The 14782-nt window shown below is 27.4% G+C and overlaps 1 protein-coding gene across 1 annotated transcript; it reads right to left on the bottom strand.

Annotated features, from left to right (window-relative positions):
* Positions 1–6230: 6230 nt before the first annotated feature.
* On the bottom strand, positions 6231–10134 carry LOC137823181 (phosphoenolpyruvate/phosphate translocator 1, chloroplastic). The gene is made up of 9 exons (XM_068628341.2): positions 9429–10134; positions 8859–8981; positions 8626–8778; positions 8100–8185; positions 7894–7978; positions 7662–7781; positions 7487–7555; positions 6669–6798; positions 6231–6543 (listed from the first exon to the last, which is right to left on the bottom strand). Exons 1-9 carry the CDS (start codon positions 9783–9785, stop codon positions 6467–6469), a joined length of 1200 nt encoding a protein of 399 aa, XP_068484442.1. The 5' UTR covers positions 9786–10134; the 3' UTR covers positions 6231–6466.
* Positions 10135–14782: the final 4648 nt, after the last annotated feature.

Here is a 14782-nt window from a genome sequence, read left to right as displayed (position 1 = left end):
TATGAATTATATTATAAATATTAAAAATACTATTATAATATAAATAATGATAAAATTATGACTAATATTCATAAATAATAATAACAAATAATAATAATCATAACTAACAGGTATACATATTATTAATATTATTAAATTAATAATATTTAATAATATTTAATAATATTAATAATATTTAATACTATTAATAATTTTAATACTATTAATAATATTTAATACTATTAATAATATTTAATACTATTAATAATCTTATTATAATAACTAATAAGGTTATTAATTTAAGGTTTAATTACCTTTTTCGTCCCTATATTTATAGCCAATAGTCAATTTGGTACAGTGGTTTTTAAAAAATTCAATTTGGTCCCTAAGTTTTTTAAAATGTATTCAAAATGGTCCTTTCTGTTAAATATCACCAAACGGCGTTAAGTGGTGCTTATGTGGCAGACGCGTGTAAGTTACGTGGATTGTGCTTACATTACTTTGGTGAATACTGAATTAGGGTTTAGGTTATTCAAATTGGGGATTTCGAATTTCTGATTTAGGGTTTCTGTTACGAGGATTGCTCCCCTGGTTGGATTCTGTGGTGCGCTTCCCTGTTGGAGGTGTGCTCCCCTCATTCGATTCTGTGGTGCGATCGTGAGTTACGATGGTGAGCTGCGTTCCCATGGTCGATTTGGAGGAGCGATTATGTGGTGCGGTCCAGAGGTGGTAAAGGGGCAGTGATTGCAATCCAGATCGTGGTGTCGTTTTATGGTTGCTCCTTTATAAGGTTAGTAATTTTTTAATTAGTTTCAGAGCGGTTCTGTTTTTTATTAGTTTTAGAGAACATATACAAAGTTGTTTATAATGTAGGGTCCACCATGTACAACATTTTTTTAATGTGTGGTCCAACATTTGGTCTCTGACATAATTTTGTGATGTGTGGTCCAACATTTAAGTAAAGGTTTGGTTTGGTTTGTAATTTATTTGTTATTTGTGGTCATATGTATATTTATATTTCACATGAATAAATATTATATGTAATATTTCACTCGCACCACATAATCGAATGAGGGGAGCACACCTCTGAATGGAATCGAAGCAGGGAAGCGCACCACAGAATCCAACCAGGGGAGCAATCCTCGTATTAGAAACCCTAAATCAGAAATTCGAAATCCTCAATTTGAATAACCTAAACCCTAATTCAGTATTCACTAAAGTAATGTAAGCACCATCCACGTAACTTACACGTGTCTGCCACATAAGCACCACTTAACGTCATTTGGTGATATTTAACAGAAATGACCATTTTGAATACATTTTAAAAAACTTAGGAACCAAATTGAATTTTTTAAAAACCATTGTACCAAATTGATTATTGGCTATAAATATAGGGACGAAAAAGGTAATTAAACCTTAATTTAAATAATAAAATTATTAATAAAATTTATAATAGAAATGATATTAAATATATCAATAGTAAAATGTTTATATTATTAGTTATATTAATATTGATAGTCATACTAATAAGTATAATAATAATAACATGACAACCAAACTTGATTGGTTTAATGATTAAAGTTTCTTTTATCATTCTTTACGGGACTTAAGTCCCACATGCTTTCTAATTTTAATAATAATTAGTATATAGAATATAATAATTGTGAATAATTATCATAAAATAAATTGAGTTTTTTTTTTTTTTTAGTACTAGTCCATTAGAGATAGATGAAAAACTTGTTTCAAGATTTGGGAAATTATGGAATTCGAGTTTTTCACATAATATGAGGATTGAGAAGAAACTTGAGTTCAAATGGTTTATAGTTACCCCTTTGATTTATTAGGCTTCATTTCTTTCATTCTGTATCCTATAGTTTGTTGGTTGGTAGGGAGTTTGTTTTGTATCTTTTGAAAATGAGAGTAATTAACTTTCATGTTCTTTTATTCTTTCTTTTTAATAATAGTATATTTTATGTGATGAGAGATGGTAAATGAATTTGAATGTATAACTAACAAATGTAACTCCAAAAACAAAACTATTAAAAAAAAAACAATGAAATAAAAAGCAATGAAATTTGGATGAATATCTTTCTTAGAAATTGATGTGTTTGAACTCATAAGTATTTATAACTACTTTTACTACTTAAAAAATCATTAAATAAAAATTAATTTTAAAAATAAAAAATAATTAATTATTATATTAACTAAGTTAATTACTATTTTTTAAATTGATATAAAAAATTATTAATATTTAAATTAGTTTATAAATTAATGAATTAATTTTTAAATTAGCATTTAATTATTTAATTGATATCTAATTAATGATTAAAATTTTAATTACTAATTTTAAAATCTAAAATATTTGATAACTGAAATATTTATAGTTAATTAAATACTAATTTATAAACTAATTTATAAATTTATTAATAACAAAAACTATTTTAAATATTAATATTTAATTTACTTAATATAATGAGTAATTATTTTCTATTTTTAAAATTATGTTTTGTTTAATAATTTTTTTTATAATATTCGTAAGCATGTAGAAACAGGCAAGCATACAAAAATATATATATATATATATATATATATATATATATATATATATATATATATATATGCATGTGCATGCGGGTCCACTTAAATGAAAGCCATAAATAAAATCAGTTTACAATATATTTTGCATGCATGCGGGTCCACTCATAAGAATGTCATAAATAAAATCAGTTTACCATACACATGAGAGGACGCATGATAAAAATCTTAAACAATTTTTTTAACTCTTGAACAAAATCAATTAAACGCCTCAATTATCTATATAGTATTATTTACACTTTTATTTCTCCATCTAATATCCTTTTGTTTTTATTTATTTATCTAGCTTTTTTTTATTTTTTATTTCTTTATCTAACATAATTTCAAAAATAAATTAAAAAAACTGATAATTTTAATTTTGAATACATTAAAAAATAAATATTTTTAATGTTTAAAATAGTTAAAAATATAATTAATGAATAAAGAAATGAGTTTTTACAAAATAAAAAATAAAAAAATTAAACTCTACAACAACATAAAAGTAGAATCTATAAACATAAATTAGTATTTATTTTTATTATTATTGATGATGTAATCATGTTAATTTCAAGTAAAAAATACAGAACATAATTATAAAAAAAATCAAAGTCAATTAGTATTAATTAATAGTAAACACACAAATAATATTAAAGTGTTTACCCTAAATGCAAAATCCTAAAAAAAACTAATACAATTGCTACATAATGCTTAAAAATTAGAAGAAAAAAATGAAATAAATAAATAAATATAAAAAATAAAAACTGCAACATTGCAACAGGTTTTTCATGTTACAAAAGACTATTTGATGGAACTCAAAAATGAAGAGTATTGGCCTGCATACACTGGTCAAATACTATGTCCAAGTCCTGACATGAAAAGAACCTCAAAGGAGAGACCTAAGTCAAGTCGAATAAGGACTGATATAGACGTAAGAGAATAACATGATCCAACAAAAAATGTTCATATTGTCAAACACCAGGACACACAACAAACATTGTCCCAACATTATTGGATTGTACTCGTCGTTAATTATGTTTCATTTCACACAAACTATTTAATGTAACATTGAAGAAAATATTAAATGAATGATCATCTTTCATTTATTTTCCTTTTCATGATCAACATATACTTACTTAGTATTGTCTTATATCTCTTATCTTTATCTTGTTTGAATTATTATTTTTTATATCTTTTATCTTTATCTTATTTTATTTCCCCTTTATTTTATATCTTTTATGTTTTTAGTTTTTTTTTCTGTCATTCTTTATTTATTTTTGTTTTATTTTATTATTGCTGTTTTTATTTTCTATACTTATTTATTTTTGCATTTTTTTCTTCTCATTTTTAAGCATTAAGTGTAGCATTTGCATTAGTTTTTTTTAGGATTTTACATTTAGGGTAGACACTTCAATATTATTTGTGTGTCCACTATTAATTCATACTAATTGACTTTGTTTTTTTTTATAATTATGTCCTGTATTTTTTACTTGAAATTAACATGATTACATCATCAATACTAATTTATGTTTATAGATTCAACTTTTATGTTGTTGTAGGGTTTAATTTTTTATTTTCTTCATTTTAAAAAATAATTTTAAACTAAACATTTTAATTTATTACTTTTTTATTTTTATTTTATAAAAACTCATTTCTTTATTCATTAATTATATTTCTAATTATTTTAAACATTAAAAATATTTATATTTTAATGCATTCAAAATTAAAATTATAAAATAAATAAATTATAAAAAAAATATTATTTATTTATTTATTTTTGAAATGGTGTCAGAGGGAAATATAACCTAGTTCTTAATGATTACTTATCTTCACTAATCTTAATTGAGTGTAATTGAACTGAAAGTGTTTGTTTACTTTCGATCGGCCCATGTTGTCGAAGCCGATCCATATCAATACAATATCATTTTGAAACATGTACTATATCATAGAAGTAAAATGACATAAGTAACTCATAAGTTTGCACTTTTCCTCTCTGCATTGAAGAACACTATTCCGACAGTTGTGAGGTGCAAATTTTGGATGCTTTAAGTGCTTTGTGGGAGTCCATAGTATTGGTGGTGGTTCATCGGAGCATTTGCAAGTTGTTTTTCAGTGGTTCTCCGGTGTATTCTCTCAGACGGGGAGAAGAAAGGTGATGTGTGTTTTTTTTTTCTTCCAGATTTTGATGTACGGAAAATTCCCAAATTTTGATATCCATAAACTTATTTGAAACTGATTGCAAATTACATTTTAGAATATGATTTTCGTAATACCTTTCTGCATTTTGATGTGCGAAAATTTCCTGGATTTTGGTATCCGTATGCTTATTTGAAACTGGTGCCAAATTTCGTCTTCTTAAATTCGTATACCGAAATTCGTACTCTTTCCAAAAATACTTTTCCATTACAAAAATCACTTTTGGACTTGCACTTCCAGAAAGCAAAAACCAACCCCCTCACACTCCTTTGTTTTAAATCAAATTTCAAAAATAATTTGGGCATTTAAAAAATTTATATAATGCAGATCCTAAATAATATAGCAAACAAAAGTCTCTTAATTATTCTTATTTAGTATACATAGAAGAGTCTTGGACTTATAGAATTTAGACACTTCTTCTACAAGAGAAGGGAGCATTCGAGTAGTAATTGATGTCTATGTTCTTTGTAGTGGCAATGACTTACTACAATGTTTTTAGTCTTCGTCTGTAAAAAGACTTGGAAAATATACAAAGTTGAAAGACCAAATGCTTGGGAATATATGTACCCCTTGTTGCATATTTTTAATCTTATTGCATAAAAACCAATAATGTAAAACAACAACAAAAAATAGAATGTAACTCCACTTGTTCTAGGTTTTCTAACACTACCACAAAATCATAAACAACATTATAACAACCCTGACGAATGAAAAAATAGAAAATAAAAGTTAATTTACCATGCAAGTGACCACAGACAACTTTTTTCAACAGTATGACACAAAGCATTTTCTCTAGAAAATAAATTAAATTACAAGTTCCATATTTCTATATATTTTTTGTAAGATTAAAATTATACAAGTGATCAGAGTGTCAATACAAACTATACACATGAGTATATTAACACAAATTACATTTCTTTTAGCCAAACTAAGGGATTTAAGGATTCTACTGCCCATAGCGATTCTTGCAACAACAACAACCACCATCCTAATTACCACTACCTACGACACAAACGAACACAACTCCCCTCACCACCACAAGCCACACCATTGCTAGCCTCGGAAAGGTAAAAAAAAAAAACACCACATGAAACCGCAATCCACAACACAAGAAGAATGAAAGAGAAACGAGAAATGTAGCAAGATAAAATTATATTTTGAGAAAAATTATAACTGCTGATGCAATAATTAAAATAATAGTATTAAAATTATAAAATGGGTGTAGAAAAAAAAATGAATTGTGAATGTATAGTTGCATTTTTTATTTTCAAAAAAACTTCATGCGGAACTGTAAAGATATTGTGGTGGTTGCATCTCAAATTTCAACTATACTCAGATGCAACTACATTTACAATTTAATGCACAGGGATCTGAGAAAAAGAATACTCAGTACGTAATATTGCTGACACTTAACAGGGCCCATTTCCCAATCAAAACTTGCAGACATTCAAAATATTTATGGCTATACATACGAAAATCATTCATTAAAATCACAACTTGCCGTGGTATTTGACCAAAATATTTTTTTTTCATGGAGCAAAACCAATAGGTAGTTTACTCAGACATAAATAATGAAATCCACAAGATAAAAATGGCACAAGCGAGGGTAAATAAAGGTAATCCTCATATTCTCTATGTCGCCCCTACAAAGAAATTAGAATTGCTGGTTGCAGCTATTTGGCTTTTCGTGATGCAACTAACAAAATTTCACCATTGAAAATTAAGTTGCTTTTGGCTTTGACTTAATTCGCTTCACCCTTGAATAGAGGAACACGCCAGCAAGAGCTATGGCAGTTCCTGTAGAAAAATAAAATAAAAATCTTAGCAACGGGGTGAATAGAGAGATATTGAATATTTAAGAAATTTTCAGAACAAATATCTTCAAATGTTTTCCTGTTCAAACCAGAAAGAAGCAACTTTACCAAAAGCATTCACGGGTGAGACAGGTGTTTGGAAGAAAATGACAGAGCTCACAATGACCACAACCCGCTTCACACAATTGCCCACAGAATGGGTAACTGGTGATACCCTTTGTAATATCATATAAGACACCTGCAAATTCACAGAAAAACATCAGTATATCATTCCAGAATACAACACCATTTAACTATTACAGAACGGAGCCATGTAAACAGTTATAGGGCAAGCAAGACCTTATCTAGGGCATAGCAAGCAAGAAGCAACGACTAGAATCCTAAATTATAACTTGGCTTTTTATTTATAGAAAGAAAAAATATTTATTTCTTAAGCACCCAATTCTTCAGATAAAACAAGTCATCTTTCTAATTCAATTGAAATAGTTAACAGCCCGATAAGTAAATACCCATTTGCACGGAGATAACAGGATACAAACACATAATATATCTCGAAGCATAATAGTTGTATGTCGCTTAACTTCTCTAAAATATTCTTGGTCGTCTAAGTACCATGAGAGAAATACCACCAGAGAGTTGACTCTATTAGTACTACGTTAAGCATTTCACATCAGACAATTTACTGTTTCCCAATAAGGAATGGTTAATTATATTTAATCTTGCAGTCAAAAGATAAAAATGCTTGGGAACCACATAAAAAACACTAGTGAACAGAAGTTGATGCTGGAGGGTTCAATCTCCACCAGACCAGCTACCCCCCCTCCCTTTCCAGATGCTAGCAAGTTGCAAACTTGCAACTTCAAAGCATCCCCAAAAAGTAAAAACATATAAAGGTCCACCATAATTCATAGAAAAGCAAAGCTTACTTGTTGATACGCATGGAAACAGAGTGCAGCAAGAAGAGATCTGATGTAAAGTTGTCTAACATTTACCCCCTGTCAAGAAAGGTGCATCAATACTAGCAAATTCAACACAATTATATATTTTGATTGCAGCAATGATAACGACAATAGTATCTATTTTAACCATCAAGTTACTCACAGCAGATTGCAAGTAAGCAGGGGTAAATTTGACACCCTCCATGAAGACAGCCACTGGTGCTAACAAGAAGAAGGACATTACTGTTATTATAGAGAAGAGAGTAATATTGTCCAAAGAATCCTGAGAAGAAAAAATTCATCGTTATTTCCTGTTAAAATACCCTCTGAAGTGCAAAGATGGATATAAACAATGAAATATGTCCACATTTGGAAGTGGTCACAGATCATATTACCTCTTTGTTAACCATGGCCTTTTTGCTAAGAACATTACGGGATTGATTTGTCACATTGGAGGCCATTGCACTCCAAAAACCGGCCCTGTACACCATTCCACCAAAACATATTACAATTTGCATGACCAAAACTTCCCTTTTCAAATCCCACCAACTAAGTTGTCTTCTTTTTCTGGAAGGAACAAGGTAAGAAGCAGACATCTTACCAATTGAAAGAGGCCTCAGTAACAGACGCCAGTGCAACTCCACCAACAATAGGCACAAGGGAACCAACAACCCACGGTGTAGGAAACTGTAAGAGATAGAGAAACAAAGAATAATATGGAAGAAAATTAATTCCCAATGTACCAAATATTTCTATTTTTCCTTTAAAGGAAAGGCTTAGAATACATAACAATTCACAAACAACTTTATGAGAAGAGGAGTATTAGCAACACACTCTCTCTACCGCTCAATATCCTGTTATTAAAATTTATTCAGAACTACAAAAATCATCATAGATGATACAAAAATTTGTCATTTTTCATAAATTTTAATTAATAGTAAAGAATGTGTTAGAAAGTGACACTAGAATTTTTCATTCCTCGTGAAAAATATACCAACATGATAATTATCGTCAATTTCATGAACAAAAAAGACAATTCAAACCACAGCACAAGCCGCTAACAATCATAGTAAAAATTACTTCAGATTAATCCCGTTAAGCAAGACAGTTTGAACTACATATCTAACCTCTCCAAGGAACATGGCAGAAAGGATCACTGAAAAGAAAGGTTCCATGGCCTTGATTGTGTGAGTGAAAGACACAGCCACCTTCCCAAGACTCATATTAGTGAAAAGATTCCCCAAAGTATGCACCACAGCTAGCGGCAAAATTGCTACAAGCTGCCACAAATAATCGACCTTAGCAACACAAAACACAACAAAATAAACACACAAATTCAACACAGGAGAGACCAACATACCATAGCACCACTGAGCTTCGGCCTCTTGTAGAGATTCAAACCCCACATAAACGACACGAGCGCGGTCCCAACGGCAAATTGAACAAGAGTCACAGTTACCGGAAAATGGAACGCCTTCAACACCTACAAACAACAGAAGCCAAAACAACACCAAAACATACACACGCACCAAGTCAAAAATAAAATTCAAATCCTCATCAAACAAGCATTGCCGTTTACAATTAGTGAACATTATCATCACAGAATCCGAAACCATAATTGAAATATCCATTTACAGGATTCCGTCATTATGGACAACTCAAAACCCAGAAGCATGCAGCCCCACAATTGTTCATTATCAATCAGAATTGAAGTTTCACCAAGCTATTATTAAATATCAATGCTGATTAACGAAGTGAAACTCTAATTCCAACAAAAAATACACACAAAAAAAGAAAAACACATATGGAAATGCCTTTTAAGTTTTGTGTTATAAATTACGACAAATCTAAGGGCGTGTTTGGCAAATGATAACGTTTCAGCAAAATCGTTTTTCAATTGTTTAAAACAAGGAGAGATCTGGGGAAGGACCTGTTTGTTGTAGATATTGAAGTAGATGTTGAAGAGGTACCAGAGGCCAAACAATGCGCCGAGCTGGAGTGTTTTCAACAGCTGACTATTTTCGGCAGGCGCGCTGTCGGGAACGGCGTTCTCGGCGGCGCGCGGAGGGGAGGGAGGGAGCGGGCGGAACTTGAAGGAGGAGGAAGGGGAAGGAGAGAGAGTCCAAGATCGGCGAAGGAAGGAAGTGGAAGAGGCGACATTGGAGTTCACGCCTTCTGTGTGTTTGGCGAAAAGTCTGAGAGGGAGGGAAGGTCTAGAAGAGTTTAGAGAATGGTTGCGGAGAGGAAGAGAGAGCGAGGGAGAGAGTGTGAAAGCCGCGCTCTGCATTTTCGAGATCTGAGAGAGACACAGAGAGAGAGAGAGAGAGAGGGAGAAGGAATGAGAAGAAACAAACGGAACACAAGAGCTTAGGTTTCTCTTGTGTTGCGGTTGGTGGTTGTGATGTGTTGTCGGAGGGGTTGTTAAGAGTTGTGACGTTAAGTTTAGCTTTTAAGGGAGAAAGAGAGGGAGAGTTCTTAGGAGAGGCCGCCACCACCCAAGGTTTTCTTTGGTGTTTGTTTGCGAATGTTAGAGTCAGTGATGAAATGAATGGGAGTAGGTGGCTTTTTTTTTAAAGAGAAGATACTTTTGTTTGGGATCGCTACATCTATCTGAAAATGCAAAGAAATTAGTGGACAAAATAGCCGAAAAAAGAAGAAAAATTAATATTCATACTAAAATATCGAATATGCCAATGCCTGATTCCTTTTTTTTCTTAAAAAAAAAATAATAAATGAAGAATGGTGTGTGGGTGAAACCACTTTTTAACACCTTTTATTAATGTGTTTTTGTTCCTTTTAACTATATTTTAGGCTTAAGTCCAATCAAAGTTTTAGTTCAGTTAGTCCAATGAAACACTAAGAATAAAGTTTATTTTTCATTGACTAAAAAATAATTATTCTACAAATATTTTTTAAAATAAAATATTATATTATAATAAATAATAACTTTTTTTATATTTATTATCAAGATATCATTATAAAATGATCATGGTTTTGCTATCTATTAAACTAATACTTATCATATAAATTAAGTGAAAATATTAGAACCCTAATAAATCCTATTATTATGGGGTTCTGATTGTACAATTCCTTTTATTGTATTTGTCGAAGAAGAAGTGATGTGAACCTCTAGAGTATAAATCAAATGATATATCTCCTTAGTTTTTAACAGGGTTTTGATATATGGTTCGGTTTGTCTTGTCGTATCTTCATTCATTTTTTTAATTTTCATATTTCTCTTGGCTGCAATCAAATATTTATAAAAAAAACTCTCGTTAATTTAATTAAGTGTTTCTTGCATACATTTAACTATAAACTTTGTGATAAATAAACAAGAATTTATTGCATTACTATAAAATATTGAAACATATATAAATATAAATATCATAATTGAAACAAAAATTACAAAAATATTTAAAATAATATACCATAATATAACTTACAAAGTAAACCAAAAATTTGTAATAGCATAAATTAAGTAATTTTTTATGCATAAAATTTAAATTTAAATACGCTTAATTAAGTTTAAAGTGGCTCATAATTTGAATATTTTAATTGATTGTTTAAAAAATTTATAATTTTTCAAGTGAGTAACTATTATTTAATTTTTTTGTTAAATCGTTATTTTTTTATTGTTATTATTTATATGTTTTCACATGAAAATAAAAGAAATAATATAATTAAGTTTTAATTTCTTAATAAAATTTGGTATTTTTAATTAAGTTTTTATTAAAATATTTCGTTTTTTTGAGTTTAAAAAAAAATTATATTCTTCTTTTGAGTGTTTCCTATATAATTTTATTGTCAAATAAGATAATATGATTGTTTGATTTTCAAGTTTCAAACACAACATCATGAATTTTGGCAACAATAAAAATAAATATGTGAAACTTTAATTATCTTTATAAAATGACATAATTTTATTTTTTAAAATTAAAAACTAAAATAAAAATCAAATCAATTATATAGATACACAAAAATAATGTCTTTTGATAAAGATAATTAATGTTTTAGGTATCGTTTGTTTCTAAAGAAATGAAAATGTTTACTATTTTCAAGTAAAACACGAAAAATGAAGCATAATTCATAATAAAACACGAAAAACGAGAAGTTGAATTCGTTTCAAACTTTCTTCGCAAAACTGCGAACAAAGTTGCATATTATTTTCAATTTACTTAATTAACCTTTACTTTAAACTTAAATTATTATTATTTTTTATTTAAAATAAAATTATAATTCAAATATAAAAAATATAATTAAAACTATAAAAAAGAATTATTATAAAATAATATAATTAATCATATTATAGTAAATTATAAATATAAATAATAATAATAAATGTAATTTTAAAAATAAAAAAATAAATTTATATAATAATTATATTATTTATTAAAAAATAAAAATAATAATGTTATTTAATATAAGTTTTTTTATCAAATATTTATAATTATAAATATTTAAATATTTTTTATCAAATTTTATATCATTTTTCATTTTTTTAAAATTAGTTATAATACATTATCAAAAATAATACTTCAATGAAAATAATATTTTAATTAAAAATAATATTTTAATTAAAAATAATTGTAATTTATAAATAAATAAATCAAATTAAACTTTTAACAATTTTTAAATATAAAGATAAATTTGTAAATTTATATTTTTATCAATTAAAAAAATATAATTTCAATCACATCTATCGTTTACAAACTTTTATAAATTTTCCCTACACTTTCTACTCTATTTACCTTAATCCAAACAACCTAATTTTCTTTACACTTTCCTTCCAATCATCTCAAATTCACTCCCTCAAATCCATTCCCAAATCCATTCTAAATCCAAACAAAGCATTAGAGTTTTGTTTTTTATTATCCAATTCATGATCTTGTGTTTGTTACTAAAAAAATAAATGGTCATGTCATTCAAGTTGACGTGGAGATTCAATTAAAAAATATAATGATTTTGAACACGAACAAAAATTCTTAATATGAATATCAAATTTATGAGGAATTTAAAACTTAACTATATATTTTTTATTTTTCATTTGGAGAAATGTAAACAATGATAATGCCAGATAATAACCATATCAACTCAATTAAAGTAAAACCAAATGAGAAATACTCAAATAAAAAATTTGGATACTCAATAAAACAATTTTTTTAAACTAGATTAAAAATACCTAAATTTGTGAAAATTTAAAAATTATTTAAATATTTAATATATTTATAAGATAATGATATGTTATCTATCACTTAAACAGATGTAATTATAAATATACTTTAAATTTATCTTAAAAATTCTACAAATGAAAAATGAAAAATATTTAATTAATACTAAATTAAAAAAATATGTGTATATGTCACATTAAATTAATGATTAAACCCATTCTTTTTTTTTATACATTAATGATTTCTGTTTACTTATCTAAGAGATATGATAACTATTTTATTATGATTTATTTCAGTATATAACGTAAAATATGATAATGTTATTTTATTTTAACCTACAATTGTCTTATTCATATTATCTACATTTCTGATTTCCAATAAGAATTTAAACAAGAAACTAATAAAGTAGAACAATCTCTAGAAAGTATATTCTCATATTACATGGATCAGGAATATTTACTCGTAAAGTATAAGACATTTATTAAAAAAATATATTATATATAGTAGTAGAGTAATTAATATAGCACACATTTATTATAAGCTTTTATTCTTTAAATTATATATATATATAATAGTTTAAACACTTAAATTTAAATTATATTATTGATTAAAAAAAATATTATTCGAGTATTTTAAGCAAAATTATTCGAATAATAATGATAATTTTAAAAAATATAATATAATTTTTTAATAATATGTTAAGAAAAGTAACTACATAAATAATTATAATTTTGTATAATTTAGTTAAAAATATAATTTATAAAAACATTATTTTTTAAATTATATGTAATTTTATAAAACAAAAATGATGTTGTATTATTATCTTAATGCAGTATCTAATGTGCATCACATTAAAATTTTCTTGTTCTTGTCATGTTATTGTCTTCTCTGTCAAAGAAAATAATGTTTTTATCTTATTATTGTATTCTAAAGACAAAACAGATCTTAATAGTATTAATATAAACGATTACATGTGAGAGGGGTAACTAGGTAAGAAACAAGAAAATTGGTTGGTGAGAGTAGTTGAACCTATTGCATCTAAAAGTCACTCACTATCAATGGCAGCCACTTTAATATACCTAATTTTCTGCATTCAGAAGAACTTCTATTGAAGATTTTCAGCAAAATTCCACTTTGTACAGCAAAGGGAAGAGGAAGAAGAGAAGATGAAGTTGTATCATATTTAATGTTCTAAGAAAAATATTAATTATATATCATATGAAACTCTTTTAAATTAAATCCTCTAAAGACTTATGTGCATGAGTTTTACCAACATTTATTTTCCTAATATTTCTTTGAAAGAAATAAACAATTTCTTTGAAAGAATAAAATTACACCAAACATCTGTTCTCTTGTCTTTGACCAATAGGCACCATCATATCAACATTAAGTGAAATAATTGGATTTCAGATACAATTTCAAATCATGTTTTCAGCAAAAGTTTTAAAAAATATATTTTTAAAACATTCCATTCATATCTTTCCCAATAAGAATCATTAAATAAAAATCAATTTCAAAAATAAAAATAATTAATCACTATATTAATTAAATTAGATATTATTTTAAAAATTAAAAAAAATATTAATATTTAAAATAATTTTTATAATTAATAAAATTTATTATTACAGTAAATGAAGATGAATATTCTTTGTCTGATGTGATGCTTTAATGTAGCGTACGTAATCGCATGTAATCGTAATGAAGAAAGAGAGATTTTGATGAACCCTAATTGTAGAGAAAAATAAATATAAAAGAAACTTTTATTCACTTGTATATTAAAGAGTAAAATACATGGTGTATATATAAGAGAAAGATTAAGACCTAACTAAAATAGAAAAGGAAAGTTGGGCCAAAGAAACAAAGCCCAATAATTTAAAATAGAAAATTAAATATGTTAACTCAAGCTGGGGAGTAGATATTTGTCAGACCAGCTTGGATTTGAGAGTAGAGAACTGTGCGGAAGCAAGGGGTTTGGTGAATATGTCAGCAACTTGCATTGCAGAGGTAATAGGCAGTAGTTTGAGGAGACCAGAGTTAAGTTTTTCACGAACTAGGTGGCAATCAATTTCGATGTGCTTGGTTTGTTCATGAAAAACTTGATTGGAAGCTATTTGAA

This window comes from Phaseolus vulgaris, chromosome 9 (assembly GCF_051622355.1).
Source record: "Phaseolus vulgaris cultivar YP4 chromosome 9, ASM5162235v1, whole genome shotgun sequence".
NCBI classification, from domain to species: Eukaryota; Viridiplantae; Streptophyta; class Magnoliopsida; order Fabales; family Fabaceae; genus Phaseolus; species Phaseolus vulgaris.
The sequence above is the reverse complement of the archived record's forward strand: the minus strand, read 5'-3'. Positions and strand labels throughout refer to the sequence as shown.

Coding starts and splice junctions, on each gene's coding strand:
- LOC137823181 (XM_068628341.2), bottom strand. CDS start 9,785: ATGCAGAGCGCGGCTTTCACACTCTCTCCCTCGCTCTCTCTTCCTCTC. Junction 8,982..9,428: donor TCAATATCTACAACAAACAG/GTCCTTCCCCAG, acceptor TGTTGTTTGTAG/GTGTTGAAGGCGTTCCATTT. Junction 8,186..8,625: donor CTGCCATGTTCCTTGGAGAG/GTTAGATATGTA, acceptor TATCTCTTACAG/TTTCCTACACCGTGGGTTGT.